The sequence below is a fragment of the Apus apus genome, chromosome 5 (genome assembly GCF_020740795.1).
Source record: "Apus apus isolate bApuApu2 chromosome 5, bApuApu2.pri.cur, whole genome shotgun sequence".
Lineage (NCBI taxonomy): Eukaryota > Metazoa > Chordata > Aves > Apodiformes > Apodidae > Apus > Apus apus.
Genome location: NC_067286.1, coordinates 27,589,888 through 27,614,415, shown reverse-complemented (window position 1 = coordinate 27,614,415; position 24,528 = coordinate 27,589,888). Strand labels below are relative to the sequence as shown.

The window sequence follows — 24,528 nt, the reverse complement described above, 5'->3', positions numbered from 1 at the left end:
GCGTCCCCCCCGCGGGGAGCGGAAGAGGCGCGGCCGGCGCGGGAGCGGCCTCCGTGCGGCGGGATGGCGGCGGCGCCGCGTTGCGGGGGGCGGCGGCGGCCTCAGGCCGTCCTGCTGAGGCTGCTGGCTGTGCTGCTGCTGGCGGGCGCGGCGGGCGCCGGGCAGCGCTCCAAATGGCGGCTCCCAGTGTCTATGGTGAGTGCGCGGCGGGCGGGCGGGCGGCCGGGGCGCCGCGCTGGAGGCGGCCGGCCCCGCCGCCAGCTGGCTGCGGCGGAGCGTGCGGGTGCGTGGTGGGGCTCGGAGGCCGCTCCTGCTCTGCTCATCCTCCTTGAGGGAGGGAAGGGGGGAGGACGCCGCGGAGGGCTGCGGCCTGCCCTGCCCGCTGCTCTGCACTCCGGTCCGGGTCGTCCGTGAGCGGGGCCCGGCTGCACCCGGGCCTGCTGCGAGGGTGCAGGGCCAGGCTTGAGCCCCGTTTGGCAGGTCGGCCGTGGCCGAAGGGGAGAGAAGTCTTCTGCGAGAAACCGTTGCTGGGCGGCGGGGTGAGCGTCGCTCCGGCCAGGTCGGTGGGGAGGAGGGAGGGAGGGAGGCCGCCGGGCCGGCCGCCGTGGGGCCTGTGCCGGCCGCAGTCGCCCCGTGCCCCCCGTGTGGCCGGGCTGGCCGCCCCCGCCGTCGCGCTGCGCTGTGGGCCTGGCGTCGGGAAAGCTGGGCCCCTGAAACCCTGAACTCGGGGAGAGGTGGGTCTCTGGGGAGGTGAGGGGGTTCCCAGCACTTAAGTTACACGGCACTTTTGGCTCCGTGTGGGGAAGAGAGCGGTTCTGCCTCACATAAAACCTGTCCTTACCAGACTCAGGAAGGGAGGACTGTACCTTTTCTGTGAGGCTCTTGAGCTTCAGGAACTTAATTAAAGGATCACGTTGAACACTCCTTTTGATTTTTGAAACAGAATTTTCTTTGTCGGGTAGTCCGGACTTCCTCATCAGCAAAAAAAATGTGAATCATTTCAACAAATGGTGATAAAATGGATTCAGTTTTGCAGAACAAAATCCCCAAGCCTCTCAAGCCGTGTTTAAGAATAGACTGAAGGGGTGGTGAAGCATGACTGGAAAATCCAGTAAGGCTGGCTTCTGGTTTGGCATTCACTTCCATTGCTGTATTGACTTAAACTCTGAGTGGAAGATGATATTTAATTAAGCTTGGTGACATTAAACCCACTAATACCTCTTCCTTTTTTTGTGCCTTTGCAGGGGAAGAAGTTTAACTTCGGGAAGATTCTCTTCAGCAACACCACCATTTTCCTGAGATGTAAGTGGTTAAAAGGAATTAACCTTCTCCTTCTGCTGGTTGGCACCCCCTCTGCTTTTACGTTAGGACTTAAACCAATGTTAAGTGTTTAACTGCACTGGTTGCAGTGACAGCTAATCTAACACTGGATGAAAGCCATAGCTCTGATATGTTTTGGTGTGTTAATAGCCTTGAAGCTTGCCCATTGTAATGTGTTTAGCCAATAGCAGAAATGAATGGGTCTGTTCAGGCCCTCTGTGTAGAGGGCAAAATGGGCAATGGCTTCATTTCAGATGGTGGTTAATCAGGTGTGGGATGTGCTGAGCCCTGTTGTGCAGTGTGCCTTCCCTATTGTAAGGTATGCTAAATTCCTCTAGCTGGGAGATGTGGAGCCAACTAGGAGAGGACTACTTGTATTGCAGGGTGACTGATGCCAGTGGGCAGGAGGCAGTGTTTTTTAAGGCCTCTTTTTAACTGTGTGCTTTTAGGAGCGGTAGGGGAATGCTGTTGCACGCTATGGCAGAGCTTTCTTAAGAGCTGTTTTCTCCTGGTCAGGGTGTACAAGTGTGCTACACAGTAAACATGTTTGTAGCCTTCCCATTTGTTATTTCTGCTTATTGCTCTTTGCTCTTCCGGCCATGGCTATTGGTTATGTAGATTGCTGTTCAAAGGAGAGTTTCTGTATAAGGCCTTCATATATGTGAACATGAGAACAGCATTTAGATGGCAGCAAGATGATATAGGTGACTCGTGGCACTGACTAGCTTAAAATCTTTCCCATACACTTTGATCACTTTAATGGGTTGCTTGCACCAGTTCTTACCGTGATGCGCAGGGGGAAGCTGTTTCATCTCCAGCTGCTCATTGATGAGTTATACAGGTACAGTGCTCGTCAATGCCTTTCTGCACTTGTCAAACAAGGAAATAAGTCACTTTAGAGACAATTAATGGCATCTGTGCATTTGTTACTTTAAGACTTAGTTGCTGCAGTGATGATGCTATATTTTTTTTTTAACTGGGAAGATTAAAGTATCATGAGGATTAGTTAATTCTTGATGAAATGGTGTATCACTGTGCTCTGTTATGTTTATTACTAGCCGTATTGATTTTCACATTTGTTTTCAGATACCTGCCCTTCATCAGACAGTGTTTCAAAGGCAGCTTGTTAAAGAACCTCCATTAATCCCACATAAATCTAAGATAGGAGGCTAATATTAAAGCAGCTATTAGTGAAGGTCCATCACATCAGGATTAAGGTTTTCCCACTTGTCAAGTGTAGCTCAAATCCTGAGTTTCATGGGTCGCAGCAGGACAATTGCAGGTGTGTAGCTGCAGGATCAAAATGTAGGAATCTGATGCTTGGGGAAAAGGAGGGGTTGTTGAAAGGGCATTTGGAGCTTTGGTAGGTGTTAGGTGTTCTCTGAAGTTTAATAGAAATCGTATACTCAAATGAATGTGGCACCTAAGTAAGATGTGGGTTTTTGCAGTGAAGTATGTGGTAATTCTAATCATGAGGTGTACAGCTGCAATAACCGGAAGGAAAGAGCTAAAGCACAGAGAAAATAAAATTTATTTGTTGCAAGAGAGGCTTGCAGCAGATCTTGGCTTCTCGTGTGGACTTCAACTCCACTGTGCTATCAGCTTTTGAACAGGCATTAAGCTTTAAAATTATTTAGTGAAGGCACCTCTTTTACATACCAGTGTGATTAAAAGATTTACATAAATTTAGATAATGAATTGTTGAAAGAAGTAGGAACAAAGGCTTGGAACTTAATTTCAGTTTCTCAGCCTAGATAATAGTTAAAATGTGTCTGATACTGGGAAGCTTCAGCTTTATATATTGTTTCTTTTCTGCCCTTGTCTGTGTGGAAACCTGTTTCCTTTTGTTTGCTGTCTGTTGCCTCTTCCATCTGCTCTGTCATGTTTGTGTGGACAATACAAGCCAAGCATGTTTGCTCATAGGTTGTTCATGTTTTTGGTGAGCACCTGTGTCTCCCCCTTTTTCTTCTTTTTTTGTTGTTTTTGGTGGTGTCGTTTTTTTTGTTTGTGGTGCATTAGTGTCTGATGCTTTCTGCTTCTGACAGGGAAGACTGCCCTTGGTGTTTAGTTTTGTGGATAATAAATTTATTCTTATCTACTTATTTTCTTAAGTGTTATTCTAGAAGGCATCTGGCTTCCTGTCTGGAATCTCAGTAGAAATCCTGCTTTCTGTAAATTAATACTAAGACTGCATTTGAGTTGAATGTTGCTGGTTTTGTTTGAAAGCTAAGGAACTTAGATTTCCATGTTGCTGTATTCAGTAAATGCCATGGATGCCTTTTCTGTATTTTAGAGTACCTTCTTTTCAAGGTTTCTTTAATTTTGATGTTTGCAGATACTGGCGGATCAATCTAGTCATGGCCTGTTTTACCTTTAGTTGGTGTTACTGCTGAACATAGTTCCAATAATTTATTTTTAATAGGAAGAAAGGTGTTCAAAAGGTATTTTTGAATCCCTGCTATTTTTTGGTAGCACTTTTTTGAGATGTTCCTCATTTGATCAGTTTTATCAGAAGACCCTTTGTCTTCTAAGAATTTGCCATCTACCCATGTCACTGCACTGCTTGTGTTGCTTCTTACCTTCTTTGTCGTGCTCTCTGTAACACCTAGAGCTATGTGGAGAATGTCTTGTTTTCATGGTTGCCAGAAGGTATCATAGGGAAACTCTTATTTTTTAGTGACTGCATTCCAATTTTTTTTTCTATTTAAAAAAAAAATCTTTGGTATTAAGGACTCTGAGTTTTTAGCTCTATGTATACTTGCTTTAGTAGTCACGTAGTTTAAAATGTAATTAGTCAGTTAAGACTGTGTGGCAGGGTCTTTTTTTCTGATTGCATTTTTTACCTGCAGTGGTCAATAGGGAAATATTAATTAAAAGCTCTGTATGTGTAACAAATTTGTGGATGCCTAGTCTGACATGAATGTTGCCTGTGAAGGTGTGGGGGCTTGTTAGCCGCTAGAAACATGCTGTCAGCTGGATGAGTTCTGCCATCTGTTTACTGGCAAAACCCAAATGTAATCATCTAAATGGCTGTTCAAGACTGAATAAAATCACTGCTCATTTTGTTTACAGGTGAAGCTTATCTTTTTAATGTCAAGTTCTCTTTCTCAGGCATTAGTTTCAGAATGAGAATCGAAACACAAAACCCACACGCTCTTTCCTGAGGGGGGGCAGAGGGAAGTCTCGTGTTTTAATTTTTCATGCATGAATCAAAGCAGGAAGTAACCTTACTGCTGTTTGTGGTAACATTGCAGCTTTGACAGTGAACTAAGCTACAGGAGGCTTGTTTGTCTTTTCTGTGGGGCAGGGGGGTGAATGTTGAATTGCAGAATCTTCCTTGGTGATGATATTTTTATCTTATCTGTGATAATTGCCCTTAGTCTTAATTTGTTCTTAGCTCTCTCTGCCTGTTACATGTTCCAAATATCTGGGAAAGAGAAATAATTTTGTGCGTTGCAATCACTGGGAGTTGCTGCAGTTCTCTTGTTGGGTATCTGCAAATATCACTGATTGTCTTGAGAATAAAAAGAAGTTTCCAAATTATCTTTGTCTCTTTAATAGAATTTAGTAGCATTATGATGGGATTCTTGTTTTCTGCATGCTGCTCCCTTTCACTGAACAGAATGGATTCCTTGAGGAAAATGTTTCTCTATTGTTTTGCTTTCAGTTTAATGTTTAAAACGGATATAATTACAGTAGTTAGGCACAGAATGGGAGGAAAAGCATGGCAGATTGAGGATGTCTTACATGTTCTGTTTTTTGTTTTTATTTTTTTAGTTGAAGGAGATGAAAAAGCTTGTGATCCCTCCCAAAGTTACAATGTTACTTGGTACTTAAGATATTCTGACTGCTACAATGAAGTCTTCAACTTTGGGGTAAGAATTTTGTGGAAAAACATAGGTAATGATTTTTAGGGGCAAGCAGATTTGGGTGTGAGGGGATGGGACCTGTCATACTTGCATCCTTATTGCTCTTTGGGCCTAAAAGAAACACTCTTCCACTGGAAGATAACAAATTTCTGGATCATATGGAATGGAATCACTTGCTGGCATTACTGACTTGTGAGACTGGGCTAAGATGGAAGTGTTTGTCAGAATTCTTCTAAACCCAGAAAGTTAAATAAGTGCATCAACTCTAAACTAACATGTATGAGTTTATGGTAGATTAAAATATTATCTGCAATAATGTTTAATAATGGCAAACAGACAAAAAATTATGTTTAGTCTAAGTTTTGTTCTTTATGAATGCACATTGTAAGTATTGCAATTTATACAAAATGTATAGTGTTTCTATCAAATTTTGTAGAACACAACTGTGGTTTATTAACTCCTTTCCCATGTGTACTTAAAATATTTACTTACTAATTATTTACTTAAAATTATGACAGACTACTAAACTGACAGTACTGAAGTCTTTAATTCTTAATATAACAATGTAAAGTTTGTTTGTGTAGACTGAAGCTTATGCTGGCTGCTGCACGCCCACCACAGGAATACTGGGATTTTATTAGTTTTTTTAAATTAGGTATTAATTCTTACTCAAAGCCTGTAGGGAATTTTTTTTTTAGAATAATCTTGTGTTGTCTTGACCTTTATCCAGTTAAATTCTGTTCAAGAGTCTGTGCAGAGAGAAGATACGGTGCTATCCGGGTCTTGCAGCTGCCTGCTGGTATAAACTATTTGATATATTGGATGCTAACCTAAGTTCTATTCTATGGCTGGCAGGATGAACAGGCAGATTACTATTTTGGGACTACAGTTGAAGAGCATCCGGGTTGGTCAGGATACTATGCCACAGGTTCTCGACGCTTTCGTAATTGCTCTGAGCTCTTCAGGCCTCAGGTATGGGTACAATCTTCACAGTTTGTCTTGTTCTCTCATACCATATACAGAGAAGGTGGTAGTTCCTGTGAGATGTAAGTATCACTGTAGGTTGGGAGGCACTTGTTTTTATCTGTTTGTGACAACCAAACTGCAGTCATAATTTCTTTCTTTTGCTTTGCTTCTGACCTGCTCTTCAACAGCTGGCCCACATGGAGAGAGGGAAACCACTGTAAAATTCAGTGCTGCTTTTTTGTTTGTGTTTCTGTGTTCTGAATGTGTTTCTCTTACAGAAGGCTACTGGTAGTTGAGGAGGATGTGAATCTCTGACAGTAGAGTGAAACTCCTGCTAGATTTGGATTGATAAAGGACTGGCATTTTTTTTCTCAGATAATTTTAATTTATAATGGAAATACAAAAGTGTTGAGAAATGGGTTACTTAAGCACTGATAGCAGATTACAAACAAAAAATAAGCAGTGCTAAAATGTGTTTGAAACAAATCAAATGAAAGAGAAGACAATGCAAAACAGCATAGGGAAGTAAAGCGTAAGCATTGGCTCAATGCCAGCTGTGTACCACCAGGTGAAGCTGTGCAGTCATACTGCAGTATCCATGGAACACACTGTCTTTCTTTAATGGTGTACTTAAGAATTCAAGGCAGATTGTGCAGTGTTGCATCTGCATTCCACCATTTCCAATTTAGACCAAGGGTTGTGAATAGAGAGTAGTGGGAAATGTCTGTCTCGTATTTATTTAATCTAGTGTTGGTTTTGGGGTTTTCAGTTGTTTTTGTTTGGGCTTTAAATAAATGAAGACATGTCTGGAGGTGACTTGAAAAGGGCTTTTAATAATCTGTTTGTAAGTCTCTAATTCCTTTGATATGTGAAGATGACTTGAAAGGTTTGTGGTTTTTCTTAATTATCTGTATGCTGCCTGCTCTTTATGTTTAATGTGAGAAATGTCAGTTCTACGTGGTTTTATAGAAGAGATTTTATGGGTTTAACTTTGTAATGTGAACTTGGGTGTCTTAACTGAATGTTCAGGTTGGTGAAACAGATTTTTAAGTGACTTTTTCTCTTATCTCTTTGAAAAGTAAACTGAAACAAAATATTCCTCTCAGATACTAGTTTTGAAGTTTCACAGTAATTACTCTTCTTGATTGTTCAGCTTTTTTTCCACTAGATTTCGAGTCACCATAGTTTGTTTGGAAGGGTTCTCAAAATCTGGATCTCTAATTAGACAGCCACTCATCTAGGGACCTTTTTTGCATAGGCTAAGGCAGAAATCTCCAAATCCTGTTTCTGTCTGCATAGATTTCATCTACTAATGGAGATTGTCAACAAATTTGTATTTGGAAAATTAATTTTGCTACTGTCATGTTTGTGGGTCCAGTTCTAAAAACAGTCACCTGTTGTCTAGGGGGGGAAAAAGTTGCTCTCAAATAACAAAATACTAATCTAAGTATTCAATACTCCCCCCACAAAGGGGCAGTTGTTTGATTTAGAAAAATCAAAGTTCTCTAATACAGCTCTTTAGAGAATCTTTCTGTATAATCACGTTTCCTGGGGTTTCTAGTAATGCCATGTTAATATAAAGTGCTTATAAATGCTGTACCTTTTTTATATCTTGCAGATTTTTTATAAAGAATTTGTTAATCCAGAGCCTCTCTCACCTGAGAAGCAAGAGGTATTTTTTTTTTTTTTCCCTTCTGATGGGTGAGTGTAGGCATGGAACAGATAGTTTTGCCGTATAGTTTTATCCATTTTTCTGTTTTTCTTTTAGGGCCTAAAAGAAAAGAAGGAGAGTGGAGGAAATCACACAATGGTGGCAGATAAAACTGTATGTATATTGAATTTGAACATGGCTTGGAGTCCAGCAGTCTTAATTTGTTTGTGGTTCTTGCTTTTTTTTTTTTTCTTTCTAAATTTATCTTTCTTTGCATAAGAACTTACTGGTGGCATTTACAGGGATCATGCAACTCTGTTTTTCTGCCACCTGCTGTTTTGGGTTTTTTTCAGTTGAAACTAGATAGCACTGTGTGGAAAAGCAGAAAACAGAGTAACTGCTTTTGTAGCTGAAATACAGAACTCATACTGGTTAATCTGATTGTATAAATTAAAAAAATAAATTTCTTTTTTGTAGTACTTTCAGTATGATCTAAATGGTGACTGATACTTAAGAGATTAAATTTGGTTTCATCTTTAACTAGTCAGGCTTTCAGAACATTGTACACAGGTTGAGTGATTACTTTTGGTTTTTAAATCTGTTAGTATTTCTATTATATGTAATTTTCAAGTCTCATCTAGGAATTATTGTCAAAGTAACCAGATTGAATAATGTTCTGGATGCCTATAAAGAAATAGTATTTAACTCTCTGTGTACTTACAGGGCCATTCACCTTAAAGGTAAAACATTAATGGTTCTGTGTGCTTTCGTGAAATAAGGAATCAAAGCAGCAAGAGATGGAGATATTTTAAAGGCAAAATTGGTGTATAAAAATATATCTATTTTAAGTTTACTGTGTTTTTAACCAAGTCTTATAATTTCAGTCAATATCAGCATGAACTCCTTTTGATACATAAAATTCTGTTTGCTTTAAGTCTTGTAGTCAACATGTTTCTTAAAAGAGAACGTGCTTTTAATACTGAAATTCTCTTGAAGAAGCTGTTATAACAAGTCTTTGTGGTAGTTCTGCAGTGATCATATGAGTGGCATACGTGTAGTTTTTGTTTTACCTTTAAAGTTATTGGTAAATATTGCAGTTTCTGAGATGGCTAGAACTTCTGCATATGTGGAAGTTCTGAAATCTGATTGATTTTATAGTACAAATCCTTATCTGGGCTCTCTACACTGAAAGCAAGGAATAGGAGGCTTTGCTGAGTTCTGTGTAGCTTTTGCAGTACCTTTGTGGTGACACTTGCAGTAAGCCAGTGTGACGTGCAGATAAGCCCTGATCACCTCCCAGCCTTTTGAGGATTCTTCTGGATTGAAACAGCTAAAGTTTAAGTATTATGTCTAATAACTTCAGTAATAAATAGATTTAAAATGTATGTATAAAATATTTATTAATAAGTTTTAGGCCTTAGAAGAGATGATCTTATTTTTACATGGAAGATATAGTCTGTATATGGCTAGTCGTCTTCTGTGTTTTTTGTCTTCTTGACTATGCACTGTCTACATGTAGGCATTTTCTTTTCAGGCAATGAATGCAGTTATGAAAACTTGGCGAGATGGGCCATATATATTTATTATGCAAATTGGAGTTACAACTGCAAAGGATTCTAATACTAATGTTAAAAGAATGGAGAAAACACCGCCTTCCTCAGATCAAAACAAGCCCTTTACAAGTAAGATAGTGTATTTTATACAGTAAGCTAAAAATATAGTACTGGTTTTTTTATGTATACTGAGTGTATTCTAACGTACTTTAATATATACTGTATGGCTTATTTTCTTAAGACACTATCTTTCACTTTGCAGAGACTTAAGTATTACTTACTAGCACTCTTTTTTTTTAACATAAGAAAATAGGTGATTGTTAGTGTCTTGAAGATCCTAAGTCTGCTGGTCTGTCAGTTTAATGACAGAAGTAAAGAAGAATCCCAAGCAGCTCAATTTTGAGACTTTGTTTTGTGTTCCAAAAATGTCCAAACCAACACAGTGATTTATATCAATAGTCTCAAATAATGTAGAATACGAAGATCATAATTATCACCTTGAAATAATATTATTGTAGCTCTAACAGTGCTTTGATAACCTATCCAAACTTTAGAGAAGTTTGAAAATCCCCTTTAAAACTTATCTTACATGTGTTTCTGAACTTTGCTGTTATGCATGAATCTCCAGCACAAATTACTTTTACTTTAGGTACTGACATGCATTACTTGGTACTGGAGCATGTAATTTTAATTACATGGTTTTAGCTGAGTGCGTTGAGTCTTAAATTCCTCTGACGAAAGTGCAAGTTAGATTTAAAAGCTGTGTGAAGATTTGGAATTTCTTTAAGCTTGGGTAAAAATCACTGAAGTACTTTATCCTGGCTTTCTCCTTTTGGTTCTTTTTCAATTTGGTTATCGGGTTGTCTTTTGACAGTGACGATAGAACTGAAGGGGCCGTATGAGTATCTTTCACTTGCGGACTATCCTCTGATGATTGTAAGTAAAATAGCTTTTCTTTGATCTATAGAGCTGTCAGTTGATTTGAATTTCAATTAAGTACAGTCCTTTCATACTTCAGAAAACACAAAGCCAGTGTCCCTGAAAAAATAATTTAGCAGAGGCTGTGTTTGATTTTGGTTGGGTGTTTTTTGTGTTCTGTTTTTGTTAGCTTTTTGTGTGTGTGTGGGTTTGTTTGTTTGGTTTGTTGGTTTTGTTGTTTTAACTAAATGCAGAGAAAAAGGACAGATTTTTGATGTTTGCATAGGCCACTAGTGTTGTGCTTTTCTGGATTGCTTATAGTTCCAGAAGTTACCAGAATTATTAGCTCTAAACTGAGCAGTTTTACTGACTCTGTTTATCTCCTTAGCTCGTATCTGAGAAAATTTGCTATTCTCTCCTTTTATTTACAGCTGCCTTTTCATTTGTCACTGCTTTCTTTGTTCTTTTACTGCTTAATCTTCCTTCCTCAACCAGCTGTTTTATATCCCATGAGGAGGTCTCTAATACTGCCTAACAGTGAAAGCATAATTGAGCTACAAAGAGCTAATCCCTTTTATTCAAAGGAGTTGTTGACTTCGTTGCTAGTTGCCTCTGTTGAGGAAGCTAAGAAAATAGGAGAGCTTAAATATTTATGTAATTTAGACAGACTTTAGCTGGGGGTCAATACCAAGTGAGGTCTCTAACCTGACTGTAGTGGCAAGTGTGACCTGTAAATAGGAGAGCCTGATGGCATTTCTGAAACGTTTTACTTCCTGCAGCAGTAAAAGCCCTCCAGTGGCTTTGGCATGTAATTCACTAGTGTGAATATCCCCGCATGGCAGGTCCCGAAAAGCATCTCTAAAAGTTTCTGTAATGGGGCATGTGAATGTGAACTGGCATGCTTAGGTCCTTACCATTTGAACTGCATGGATAGTCAGATGTTAAAATTTGTAAGGATCAGTACGCTGTTCTCCTAAGGGAAGGTGTTTTCAGTTTGTGAATGTTTCAGTGGATTGAACAGCTAACTTCAATGCTTGCTTGGATTTAAAAAATCTACCCTCTGCAAGAGGAGACTGTATGATTGTTATTGTTCTACACTTTGGCTAAGTACTTCATTTGATGTCTTAATCTCTTCTCATTCCTCTTCTTAATCTTAGTGTCCTTTCTGAAAACTTAACTTGCTCTGGTATGATGCTATCATTTAGAAAATTCAGCACTTAGTAGCATCTTCAAGCTTATTGTTTGCCATAGGAAATACATACCCTTAAAGTTTTTCTGAAGCAAGTAACACTGGACTGAAAAAAAAATCACAAAATTATAATATTTAAATGAATATCTGGGTTTCTTTAAAAAGCTCACCAAAAGCTGGGTCAAAACTGAGTTTGCTGGAAATTAACTTTTGAGAGAAGTTGCCAAATTATTTGAACAGAGGGATTATAACCATCAGTTGCTTATCTCTGTTCTGTGGAATGGTGTGTAAAGGTGACTTGTAAGATTATTTGCAGAGTACTGTAAATGTACGATGGAGGTAGCAATAGAAAATTAGTTGAGAAGGGGCAGGTTCTCTAGTACTTGATGGTTTGCCTGAGCTCTTCTCTGAATTTGTGAAAGCTAGTAGCATTGATATCTTCCTTAGAAGAATTGCCTGTGAATAAATTGGCAGACGGCTCTTCAAGAGAGAAATTGCTTGGAAATTCAATTACTCTCTTTCCCTTTGTTGGCAGTGAGAAAATAGACTGTCACGGTAAAAGAATCCAGAGAAGACAAATGAAGCAGTGCTTGTTTCATGTCACTTTTGTAAATAAAAACTTAAAGTTGCTACACTAGCGGAGAAAATAGAACTGTCTTAAAGCTGTGGAATTGAAATAAGGAAATTATTTTACTGGGTCTAAGGTTCCTATTTCTTGTTTTTTGTTTTGTTTGTTTGTTTTTTTTTATAATAGTTTTTCATGGTGATGTGTATCGTGTACGTATTCTTTGGGGTTCTGTGGCTTGCATGGTCAGCCTGTTACTGGCGGGATCTCCTGAGGATTCAGTTCTGGATTGGTGCTGTTATCTTCCTGGGAATGCTCGAGAAAGCAGTTTTCTATGCAGAGTTCCAGAATATCCGTTACACAGGGGAATCTGGTAAGTAGCAATGGCACCTTGCAGTGGAGTTGATGGGGCATAGCACTAATGGCTTATGCTAAATTGGGGTAACAGATGTATATGGTTATTAAGTATATAATTACTTGAGAATTGTTTCAAAACAAAGAACAGGGAACCAGAGTTTCTGCGTTTTTAAATATACTGTAAAAATTATGATCTGTGTTTTTCTAAAGCTAAAATGCTTTTACTTTCTCTGACTCTTAAGTGTAGTGTCTTAAGGACGAAAAAATGTTAGGTTCTGGAGAGTATCCACTGTAGTGTGGGCTTGAAGTTTAAAATAAGACTTCCTAAATGTAGCTTGAAATTAATTTCTGACAGTTGGTATTGGCCTTGGAAAGAGACTTTGAAACTCCTCGTTCAGTGTGAGTGCATTGCAGATGACTTTTGGTGTTCAGCCCATAGCCTAATAATCTGTCTTAAATTATTCTCTCAATATAAAAAATTAGAACTCTGGTTTTGAGTTTTTAGGATAAATGCATACAAATGAAACTCTGCAAGTAAAACTTTGTTATTAATTAATTAGCCAAAACCATGGTGCAGAGGGTTTTGTTGGTTGTCTTGTTTGGAAGATCATCCAGGCTGATCTAATGGAAAAACATTTTATGAATCATTTACTCCCCACTTTTTATGGGTGTCAAATTATTCAGTAGCTTTTTTTAATGCTAAGTGACCTATCTTTTCTGAATGCTTACTCCAGATGTAGGTAATAAAAAGATTATATATTTTAATAGCCTACTTTCTGAAAATAGTCTGCTCTCATACTGAGATTGCTTGCAGTAGTTAATAAACAGAAATTTTATTTTAATAACCCAGTTTACTTCTCTGTGCTTTTGGTAGTTCAAGGGGCAGTAATACTGGCAGAACTGCTTTCTGCTGTGAAGCGCTCATTGGCTCGAACTCTGGTCATCATAGTCAGCCTGGGATATGGGATAGTCAAGTAAGTAATTCTGTTACAGGTTTGTTGTGTTCTGTTAATAGGCTTTTCACTGTTGTTTTTTAATAAATTGATTTCCCTGTACTTTGCTACTTAAAAGGTAGGTGCTTTAGATAAGTGCTGCAAAGGTCTAGACTTCTTCACTAGTCAACAGAGACATACAATTCCATATGGTGGTTATTCTTCCCACTTCCTTCGGTGTATTACTGTTGGGTAGGTTTCTGAGTCACTGTTGAGATACTCCACTAACTGGAGTGGGAGCTTTATATCCCTTCCTTCTGGGCAAGAAAGGGCTTCTAGAAATGGGGGAGGCCAAGAATCACTGATAAGGGAGGGGATCTGCTTTAGGAGGCTTCTGCTGCCAAGATTGCTGCTCATCTGTCTGTCCCCAGCTGTATTTGATGCTAAAACATCATGCTATGCAGTAGTGGAAGCTTCTACCAAGTGTGGGTGTGCTGGGGGAATGAAAAGGTTCGCTGAGACTTCTTGAAATGGTTGTAAACAGCTAAACAGATTAATTAGAAAACAGCACTGTTATCAGTATCTTCCTTAGAGCATACCATAAAACAAAATTAATAGTAAGCTTTGAGCACCCTAATTTCTGCATCTAGAAGTGGCTTGCCACAAAGACCTTTTATTCAAATGCTTCACATTTAGACTAGACATTAGGAAGAACTTTTTCACTTGAAAGGGTTGTCAGGCATTGGAACATGCTGCCCAGAGAGGTGGTTGAGTCACCATCCCTGGATGTGTTTATAAGTTGTCTAGATGTGGCACTTGGGGATATGGCTTAGTGCTGGACTTGGGAGAGTAGGTTTAATGGTTGGTCTCAGTGATCTTAAAGGTCTTTTCCAACCTAAGTGATTCTATGATTCTATGCCTAATGTTAAACTCAAGTTGACACGACTTAATTTTTTTGCTTGTTTTCCTACAGGCCTCGTCTGGGAGTTACTCTTCACAAAGTAGTTATGGCTGGAGCCCTTTATCTGTTATTTTCTGGCATGGAAGGTGTTCTTAGAGTCACAGGGGTCAGTAAAAACTGCTTGAATTTTCCCATATGCTACTGCCTTTATTTACTTACATGATAAGGGAGAATCCCAGGGCTATGCTGAAAGGGAAACAGAGGCATTGAAGTGGTCAAGCTCTGAGACTGTGGATATGGATTATTGACAAGTATTTTAAGTTTGATGTGTTCCTTATTTATCATGATATATTTCTGTGTCTTTTGAAATAAGTCTAAGAGTTTTCTGATTAGTCAGGTTTTGGACACCTGGACCCTTGTATCTAAGTATTTTGGATTAGGTAGGGCTAGTTGCAGACACGAACGTACAGCTTGGGTCACCTGGCCATGAGTTTAAAAAAACAACCAAGCAAAACCGAAAAACCAAAAAACCATAACCACTTCAGTTTGGGAGGCTGTAACTGGGGGAGTAAGTGCATGTTAGTGGTGCTGCTACTTAAGAAGCCCATCTCAGGATGTAGATTTCTGTTGTTCTGGTTTTGGTATTTTGGGATAAGGAATTTAACATGTCATATATTTGGTACTTTTCCAGTTTTTCTATGACACTGTGGCTCTGATAGCAAACTTGGCCCTGTCCTTGATTGATGCCTGTATTATTTTGTGGATATCCTTTCATAAACTGCAGGATGTTAAAAGCTTATTCGCAGCTTATTTCTGTCTTAAACTTTGATTTGCTTGTTTCAGTTGGGACTTAGATAGTTTTTGATGTGCACAAAAGAGCAATTTTTTTCCACTTTCAGTCAAACTCATGCTTGCCAGTAGAGCATTCAGTTTCTCCATGACTAGTGTAAAAAGATTTAGTTACTACTTCTATAACAAGTTGATTGCTAGTTTTCTGAAATGAAAGTTGACAGAGCACATCATTACAGCAGTCGCCTCAGCAGAGGCTCCTTTTAATGGTGCTAGATTGACTTAATCTGGAAAAAAAAAAATCTTGCCTTGCTGGTGGAGAATTGACAATGTGATATTGTCAGTTTTCCCTCTGTGCATTGGGCTAAACTCCTGATTCAAACCCTCTGCTTCTGTAGTAAAACTTAAGAAGCATTGTGGTAGAGTGTTTGTGGTTTCTGATAAAATAGCCTGACCCTCCTCACTTCTTCTATACCTTGTTTCCTTTTCAGTTTGTTCTTATTGGCTCTCTCTTTGTCTCCAGGCCCAGAATGATCTTGCCTCCTTGGCTTTTATTCCCCTGGCTTTCCTAGACACTGCCCTGTGCTGGTGGATATCCTTCACTATTTTATTTGGTGGGGTGTGTTTTCTTTCAGATTTATTTTTTTGGGAGTCTTTTTGGCTGAACTTTTAAAAATCAACTTCAAGATTGTTCTTTCTACTTCAGGTAAAGTTAATAGAACCTCTGTAACTGAGTGTTCAGGAAAGCTTCTGCTACAGAGGCAGTACAAGGAAAATGAGATAACCAGTAGATCTCTGTGTTAGAGTAGCTCCTGAACATACAGACTATTGAAGTCTATCTGTTATCAGTCTGGTTGTTGAAGTATGAAATCAACTTGTTCTTGTGTAACCCTGTAATGTAGTAGCCTTTTGAGAACAGACTCAGTTTCTGTTTTGGGTAGAAGGTTGCTTAGCAACATCAAACCTGAAATTACTTCTGTAAAATCTGAACTCATCTTGAGGTAGGCGACAAAATGGGGTAGTGTTAACTTTTTGGTGTCTTGACATGTTACATCCAAATTGCCATAATTTGGTGTGACTTTAGGAATTGCTGTCAAATGCTGAACCCAGGGCCATGTATAGCCAAATCCCTATAAAGTGTTTTTATCAAAAGTCAATCACAAAACTTTTAAAACTGTGAATAGCTTGCTGTCCAGCTATGATAACCCTAATTCTCTCCTACCATGATGTCTCTCCTTGTTTTGTCACTATGGAAAAAAAAAAATTGTAGCAAAGGAGTGAAGACACTTTTATGCACTCTCTTTGGATTTTAACTCGCTTCTAGTTCAGACTTGATTTTCCATTTATAAGTACATCTGACACTTTTCTGGAGTAATGGGCCATAGTCCAAAATGGATGATTGGGTGCCATCTTTGCTTGACAAGAATTCTAGATGTAGGTGATTAAATAACATGAAGGGGATGGATCCTGCTCTTTGGTACCTTTGCCATAGAATGAACTTTTCTTCTGCTGAGTCTTGTCTGCCACTTTGGAGGGCTGAGTGTGTGGGTGGGAGAGCTGTTGGTCATAAGATCTGCATCCAAAGTCTATGACCAGCTTTTCCTTTAGAGACTTTCCTTGACTTTCCATACATATTCATCAGCTTGACTCAAACAATGAAACTGCTGAAACTTCGAAGGAATGTTGTGAAACTGTCTTTGTATCGACACTTCACCAACACGCTGATCTTGGCAGTAGCAGGTAAGCAGAAAATTACATTAATCAAATACGAGCACTTGTCATTTTTATATATATATATATATGGCTTGACTTGATTGCTAAAGCAGGTTTTCAAGTTTGGTGACCTTCCTGTAAATACAATCAAAGTATTTGGTATTTCTAACACTTGACCCATTTCTAATAGTGGGTCCATGCAAAGTGTTGATACTTTAGAGGCAGTTGGTTATTAGTCCTGATCTTAAGATCAGTAGTTCTGTGCAGCTCCTGTAAAAGAGCACTTTTGTCCCCCTTAAAGGTGCTGGGGGCAAAAGATTACTATCCTATGCTCTTAACCTCACAGAGGTAGTTTTTGCCAAAATCCCAGTATCACGGTGTACTGTTAGATCTTTATGTTGTCCAAAGACCAAAGTGATTCTTAGAAAAACAGCATTGTTAGTATTGTAACATAGTGGCCTATTTATTCTGGAAGAGTACAGATTCAGATTCTCTTTCCATTTGTAGCAGGGATAAACTGAACTTCAAAAATAAATCTGTTGGTGCTTCCAGGTGCTCAGCTCCTCATCTATTTGGAAATGCTATCCATGCAATGAGCAGAAAACTTTTAAAGGACTGTACTTTTTTTTCTATTTAAACAACAAGTGCATTCCTTTTAATCAACAGCTGTTATTAAATTCCTGTCAGCATCTGGTTCTTATCATAGAACACCCTAATGGAAGGAAAGTCTCATCTTCTAGAACTGTGGTGAGAGCATAGTCTGAGCACTGGAACTTCTGCAGGTCAAGATCTGAATGTTTAGGCTGTCAGGCAGATCAGATGGTTCAGTTACTTCAAGGTAGGCTTTATTTGTGAACTGATAACAAAACCATGGTTTGGAGACTGGATGAAAATAAGAATAGTGAATAGGGATAAGGAGTCAGCTAAATACTTTATACTTGTTTTATGCCTTGTGTCTGTAAAGTACCAAGAGCAAAATATACTGGTCTAAGCCTAAATTACCATATAAAGTCAGTAAAATAAACCAATCTCCTGTTTTCCAAGACTAATAAATTGGATTCCAAGAATTCACTGTTTAGGTCTTTGTCCTTTGTGTGGGAAACAGAGTCCCAGTAGTAGCTCCTAGGATTAGCATATTTTGTACTAATAAGCAGCTTGTTTGTTTTAATATTGCAGCATCTATTGTTTTTATCATCTGGACCACCATGAAGTTCAGGCTGGTGGACTGTCAGTCGGTGAGTTTATATTGAATGCTTTTGCAGTTTCTGCCTCTTGATAAGTTTGTATTTGGCAGTGTAAGAGGTGTGATTGGACATTATGGAACAGATTTTTCTGTAGATTATGTCTACTATAACATGGAGTCTCTTTCATGAGAACTTTTTAAATTTGTGCTACTGTTTTCCTTGACAGGACTGGCAGGAACTATGGGTGGATGATGCCATCTGGCGTTTGTTGTTTTCAATGATCCTTTTTGTCATTATGATTCTGTGGAGACCATCTGCTAACAACCAAAGGTTCTGCTTTTCTTACTTCTTTCTAAAAATACTGCTTTTTGGGAAGGCTTGTTTGCCCAAAGAAGTACTGGTGAATTATTTTAGTTGCTGTATACTGATCCATAAGAATACTAAGCAGTGTATGTAGGGGCTTGAGAAAAAGTAAATGTAGGAAGTCACATAGGTAAGATTCAGTCTGTTCCTGGTGGTGAACTTATTTAAAAAGAAGTGGCTTAAACTTTTTCTTATATAGTTCAGCATAGGTCTTAAAAGCTGTGAACTACACAGGATAATCGAGTCACATGAACGTTGGGCTAATTAATTCCTTGAGTGGCAAGAGATAATATTCTAAGATAACTTTCATTCTTTCCCTCCTAAAAGGTTTGCTTTTTCACCACTGTCTGAAGAGGAGGATGATGATGAGCAGAAAGAGCCAATGTTAAAGGAAAGCTTTGGTAGGAGAAAAAATACTTTCTACCTAATATCAGTGTTGAAGAGATGCTTTGGTAGAAGAAAGTCTCTTTTTCTCTGGTGGAAGTTCCTTCCTGCTGTGAAAACCGAGTCAGCACCTCCCTGTTGCCATTGATTTATGCAGTTGTAAAGGAAACACAGGCTTTATGTTTAGTGTTTGCACTGTCTGATTAATTCAGGGGGTTTTAGATAACACTGAACACATTGCTACTGTTGTGGTTGCTTTACCATGTCCTCTGGACTTTGTTTTATTAAATATTTCAAGTCATGGGTCCAGTCATGATGACAAGGATCTCTCAGATACTGTTGCTAGGTGGTAGTTTACAGTTCTCTCTTAAAATCCAGTTTAAGCTTTTTGTTTATTATCTACTCTCTGAACACTGCAATCTTGTTCATTTTCCATATTAGGGCCTAGTACAGATATGTCCCATGTAAATGTGGATGAATATGTTTACATATTCATGGAATTACACATGAATGAAAGAGTCCTGCTCAATAACGCTAGGTTGCATCTTCCTCTTCACATACCTACTTCCTATTATAAAACTCACTCTCTTCTCTCCATCTCCCTGTCTGTTGTCCTTGTAGCACTATTGTTATGTAATTGTTATGTAAAAGGTAAGGTGACATACCAACTGCTGTTTTCTGTCCACAAATCCATTCTGCTAGGATATGGCAGTGCTCTTTGACTTGTTCAGGAGCTGAGGAAGAGTGTGTAATCCCTTGGTGCATTTGCCACATCAGCTATATCTAGGGATCTGCCAGGCTGAGAGATCTGTGTTGCTTCTTAGCTTTTAACTAAATGAAGTGGCTAGTCAGTTTTACCTATTGCCTAGGTAAAACTGGTAAAACTAGGTACTCCCCCTCCTATCAGGAAAGATGCCTTTCAAAGAGAAAGCATTGTCTTTATGATTAACTTGTGTGTTACTCTCTCCCTGGATTTGAGAAAATATTCTGAGTCAACACTCAACAATTTCACTTACAATCTGTGAATACTTAATAGTTCAGTTATCCCAATCTTTTTTTTTTTTTCTTTTGTCTTCAGAGGGAATGAAAATGAGGAGTACAAAGCAAGAACCAAATGGGAATGTAAAAGCAAACAAAGCTGTGAGTATGCCTTTCCTACCTCGAGGGATATAGATCCTTCAGACTGTTCTTTAGGAATGTCTGCAAAATCCAGTATAGCTGTATAGATCCAGTGTTATACAATATAGAATTGTTTAATACTATATTTTTATAATGAATAATGCATTGTTTTAACAAGTTTATCAGGCTGAGAGGGAGGCTGAGCCATATTTTAAATAAATTTCCTTCTAATTTTGAGATTTGTGATTCATTACTTGAATAGGGTGATGTGTATGTTGTTATGTAGCTCCGTAGATAGTTTGGGTGGAACATTTTTAATATATGTGGCTTATAGGCAGAGGTGGTTTCACATTCAGCGAAGAGGTAGAAAATGTCTATATTTTCAAGGAATTTATGCATAAATTCATGCATAAAAGTGGAAAGAACCTGTAGGAATTAATGATAGTAATAGTATTTTTGTTGTTAACACTATTTTTCTCAAAGGCTGGTTGCAACTGTATACTGCTTATCTGAGGGTAACGTGAAAATTAAACATTTCTGTTATGGGGGTGGGGATCAGAAAGGGTCAGTTCTCCAACCTCAGAACAAGTGTGCTTATGTTGTGAATTAGAGAGTGTTCATCAGATAGAAACGATGAATCCTGACAATGCAGTTTAACTTACCTCTGCAAAATCTAGCTTGTGCTTTTTATAGTAATTTGTTATCTGTAACATCTTCCAAGGATAATGTTCTTTTGTGGGAGACTAAACTAGATTATGTAAATAGTGTGTCCTGAGGACCTGCTTTTCTTAGTCGCCATTAGACTTCCAGAGAGGACAGTAAGTTATAGGTGGGTTTTTTTTTTCTTTTGGAATGTGTTTTCTATAATCCAGAAATAAAGTTGAAGGTGAGGTTTTTTGAACTAATATAAACTGCTTTTGTCAAGTAGGCTGAAAATAGCTTGCATGTGACAGCATTTTGGGAAAACTGACTTTTGTTTGCCATTTCATTTTTGTACTTGTAGCAGGAGGATGACCTGAAGTGGGTAGAGGAGAATGTTCCTTCATCAGTGACAGACGTGTGAGTATTTTTATTATCACAATAAAAGCAGGTTCCTTCAACATAAGAACAAAAATACATTAGAAGGCCTTAAAACTTCTATACTGCACTTGAATGAGCAGATACTGAGTTCAGCCTGGAGTTGGCCTCTTACTTCTTAGCATGGTTCTACTTGGTTTTATACAGTCTGTCAGACATACAGTTCATGTCACTTGAACACGTGCTGACTAAAGGAACACTGTCTCGGACTGTGAAACCACAGACTGCTTTGTTTGCACTTTACTGAAGTTAAAACAGAATAAATAAATCCAGAAAAAAAAAGAACAAAAAAATCTACCCTTTCTGTTTAGTGCTCTGAAAAGTCCTCTTGAGTATCTTCCTGAGTGTAAACCGCTGAATCATGTCATTTAGTTCTCAACTTGGGAAGTGTTGAATAATTTTATGCTTTTGGCAATATACTCAGCTATGTAGGAAGTCTCTATGTGTTCTACTTTTAGTAACTTTTACATCCTATAATGTCAGTGTCTGTGTCCAAATTTTCCATAGCAAAAGAGAAGTGCACAGATTAATTGTGTTCACAGATCTGGACATGTGATTTTGGCAGAGGCTCCGGGTTTAAGTAGAAAACTGCTTGAAGTTAGTTGAAGACAAAAAATCAAGGGAACATTTGAGAAAATGAGAAAGTCTGTTTTCTCAATTGAATTTGTTTTTCCCAGTTCTAGGGATTATTTTTTTGAAGAATGGTAGGGTTCCTTAAGAAAGCACGGACTAGAATAGCATAAGCTAGTAAAGGGCACTTCAAGGTAGTCTGCAGCAGTTTTCTGTTCTTGAAAGTATGATCAGGGTTGCGATAAGATTCCAAGAGACAGAATGTCTATTGTCATGGAAAAAGCAATGGTACTAGTGCCACTTGTTTGATTTCTGGGATGTGTTTTTACAATATGGTCCCACGTTGTAAATGTCCTCAGTGTAGTTCAGCGGTGTTCCCATATGAATGATGCAGCTTATTTCATGGCAACTTGGAAATTGTTCAGTTGGTTATGAGAAGCTTAGAAAAAAAGAATTTTAACTGTGAAAGTTATTGAGGATACTCCTTGGGCTCTTCCTCTTTTGTGTGTCTTTCTTTAATTTCTCTCTGTGTAATTGAAAGGTCTATCTTCATCATTGCTCTCCTGTGCCCTAAAAAACTTAAGGTGCAATATAAGGCTGAAAATGCTTGTCAATAATATGCTCTCTGTAGGTGCTCTAATTCTCTTAACTGTTTGTTTTTTTTGTTTGTTTGTTTTTTCTACCCCCCCCGCAGTGCTCTTCCAGCTCTTCTAGATTCAGATGAGGTCAGTAAACAAATCTTCAGTTCATATTAATCTTCTGACATGCCAAAGGAGTCATGAGTCAACTGTTAAGGACTTGGCTTATTAGAACTGGACTCTCTGCCAATGCAGCAGTAAAATACTACAAGGGTGGGAGGAGAATAGTGGGGACAATCATGATACAGTTTCTTAGAATACGAACATGTATTCCAAATCTGTATTCTAAAAGAAGTGGTGTATCTGCTGTTTAAAGTTGGATGGACTCTTGACTTAAAATGTGAGTGTGCATTTGTTTTGAATGTCCAAAGCACACCACCCTGTTTCTACGTACTCTAAACCTACTGGGGGAGTTTACAACATTGTGTATTTTATTTTCCAGGAAAGAATGATTACACACTTTGAAAGGTCCAAAATGGAATGAAGGAGTAGCTTTTTGCTATTGGAAGTGGAGGAGACGCCTCTTAAAGTTGCTTTGTGGAGCAAGTGCATCCTGCTGATTTGTTTCTTGATCTCAGCCTTGGAAGTTTGATGCTTTAGTGTCATGAGGGCGTCTTGATGTGGAAGAAGTTCACAAGGACATTATAAGCCTTTTCGAAATTTGAATTTACAAAGTTGCTGCAAGTTTGGATTTTTAAGCAATTTAAATGTGTACTATTCCAGCACCTTCTGTAACTTTTCAAATATTTAATCTGTGAAACTAAAATTCCTAATGTCTGCTTGTTAGAGGTGAACTGTCTACCTTTTTGGAGGGAGGGTAGGGACAGATAGAAATAAGCAGTTAAGAAATAACAGACCCATTTTCTGGTAGATAATGGTGTCCTGTTATATGCCCTGTGTTCAACGTGAATGGGAGGTTTTTAGAGAGAAGCTCCTGTTAATGAAGAAAGTGAAGATGCCAGAAAGGAAATATTTGGAAAAGTTACAGTGATATGAGTTTTTAACAAAATCAAGTGCAATTTTATTCATAACACTGTGTAAGAAAGATTTTTCTATTTTAAATGCCATTGACCTATAGGTAACAGCTGCATAGAGGTAACACTTGCTGTTGTGGCACATCTCATTGCCGGCAATGTGGTGGATGCCTGGAAAAATCATTTGCCCTACCTTCCGTGTGTTGCATGATTTAATTAAAAAAAGAAAAACATCACCAAACCCACTCCTGCAGTGCTCCACAGGTGCTTGAGTATTCATGTTAAGCAGATACTAACTAGACATTTCAGCAGAACTCTTTTCCCTGCACGTACAACATCTCCCACTGAGAAGTCGGCACTCTTCTATGAGAAGATGGCATTGCTTTCTAGAGGGTGCAAGCCCTGCTTACCTTACTTGAAAGAGGGATGGGAGATGAGAAAGAGAAAGATGGGAGTACACAGTGCTGGGATAGTTTTGTTCTTGGTGTCTGTTTAGAATTGCCTCCCAATTGCCTTCCTCCAAGTGACTTGGTGATGGGTTTTCCTGTCCAGATTGGCCTTGTGGCCAAGAGGTACTCTGAAGAGATCACGGTGTTTCAGTTCAAGTCACAGATTTCTGCTCTATATAATTTCTTTATTTTCTCATTTTCAAATGAAGACAAGATTTTGGCCAGTGTTCTGTTTCTATTCAGTGCTTGGCTGTAGAGGCGTCACTTGCAATAACTTACATGTGGAAACCCTCTGTGCACTGTACGGCAAAAGCTCTAATTTGGGTTCATAACCGTTAGATCTGATAATCACTAGGCAAGCAGCAGCACAGCTCTGGACTTCTAAGGAACTGATGTGGCTGCTGCTGGAACAGCGTAGGGAGTCAGTTCTGGTTCTTCACTCAGCTGTGTCAGCAGAAGTGAACATGTGCCTGTAATTCGTTAATTCCACTGTAAGGTCTGGTAGCTTAGCTCTAGTTCATCTTTATCAGCAATTTATGCTGAAACATGGCACTTTACAGTAGAGTAGCTGAGGCACAAGTGCAGAGCATCTTCTGCTAGCTGTGCTGTGGGGGCAGAAAATCCTCTGGATGGGCAGGAGAGAAAAGCTGTGGCTGTAACATCTCAGTCTGCAAGAGTTGGTGGAGCTCTTCTGCTGTACCCTTCAGGCCACAGGTAGAATCTTTAATTATAAAACACTTCTAATTTGCTATGCTTAATTGATATAGAGGAAACAAATGTTACCTCCATGTCCTTTTAGAGAGAGGAAATTTTGTGAAATAAAGCTACAGGGAGCTTGCTATTTAATGTTTAGTTTTGCGGGGTGCTTTTGTTTGGTTTTGTTGTTTGTTTTATTTTAAATCCTGTTGTTTTGGGTTACTTGGTCTTTTTGAGACAAACAGGGAAAAATGTTCTCTACTGAAAGCACAAAAGAAGTTTGTATGTACTATTTAATAAAAGCTAGGTGAAGAGTAGAAAGGCTTACATTGTGTCCTTCCACTTCCTTAC

At 38.8% G+C, this 24,528-nt stretch overlaps 1 protein-coding gene across 2 annotated transcripts; it reads left to right on the top strand.

Moving 5' to 3' along the window:
• Nucleotides 1-9: 9 nt before the first annotated feature.
• TMEM87A (transmembrane protein 87A) lies at nucleotides 10-24,501 on the top strand. Of its 2 annotated transcripts, none has more exons than XM_051620281.1 (20): nucleotides 10-195; nucleotides 1,245-1,302; nucleotides 5,098-5,195; nucleotides 6,045-6,161; nucleotides 7,774-7,827; nucleotides 7,924-7,980; nucleotides 9,341-9,488; nucleotides 10,234-10,295; nucleotides 12,221-12,404; nucleotides 13,263-13,362; nucleotides 14,294-14,387; nucleotides 14,913-14,988; nucleotides 16,646-16,750; nucleotides 17,900-17,958; nucleotides 18,134-18,237; nucleotides 18,598-18,671; nucleotides 19,733-19,794; nucleotides 20,777-20,832; nucleotides 22,115-22,145; nucleotides 22,501-24,501. In XM_051620281.1, the coding sequence occupies exons 1-20, from the start codon at nucleotides 64-66 to the stop codon at nucleotides 22,540-22,542; spliced, it is 1,713 nt and encodes a 570-aa protein (XP_051476241.1). In that variant the 5' UTR covers nucleotides 10-63; the 3' UTR covers nucleotides 22,543-24,501. The 2 variants fall into 2 exon arrangements, with proteins under 2 accessions (XP_051476241.1, XP_051476242.1); XM_051620282.1 differs by lacking the exon at nucleotides 14,913-14,988 and adding an exon at nucleotides 15,534-15,606 and having other exon boundaries at nucleotides 11-195.
• The last annotated feature ends 27 nt before the right edge of the window (nucleotides 24,502-24,528 follow it).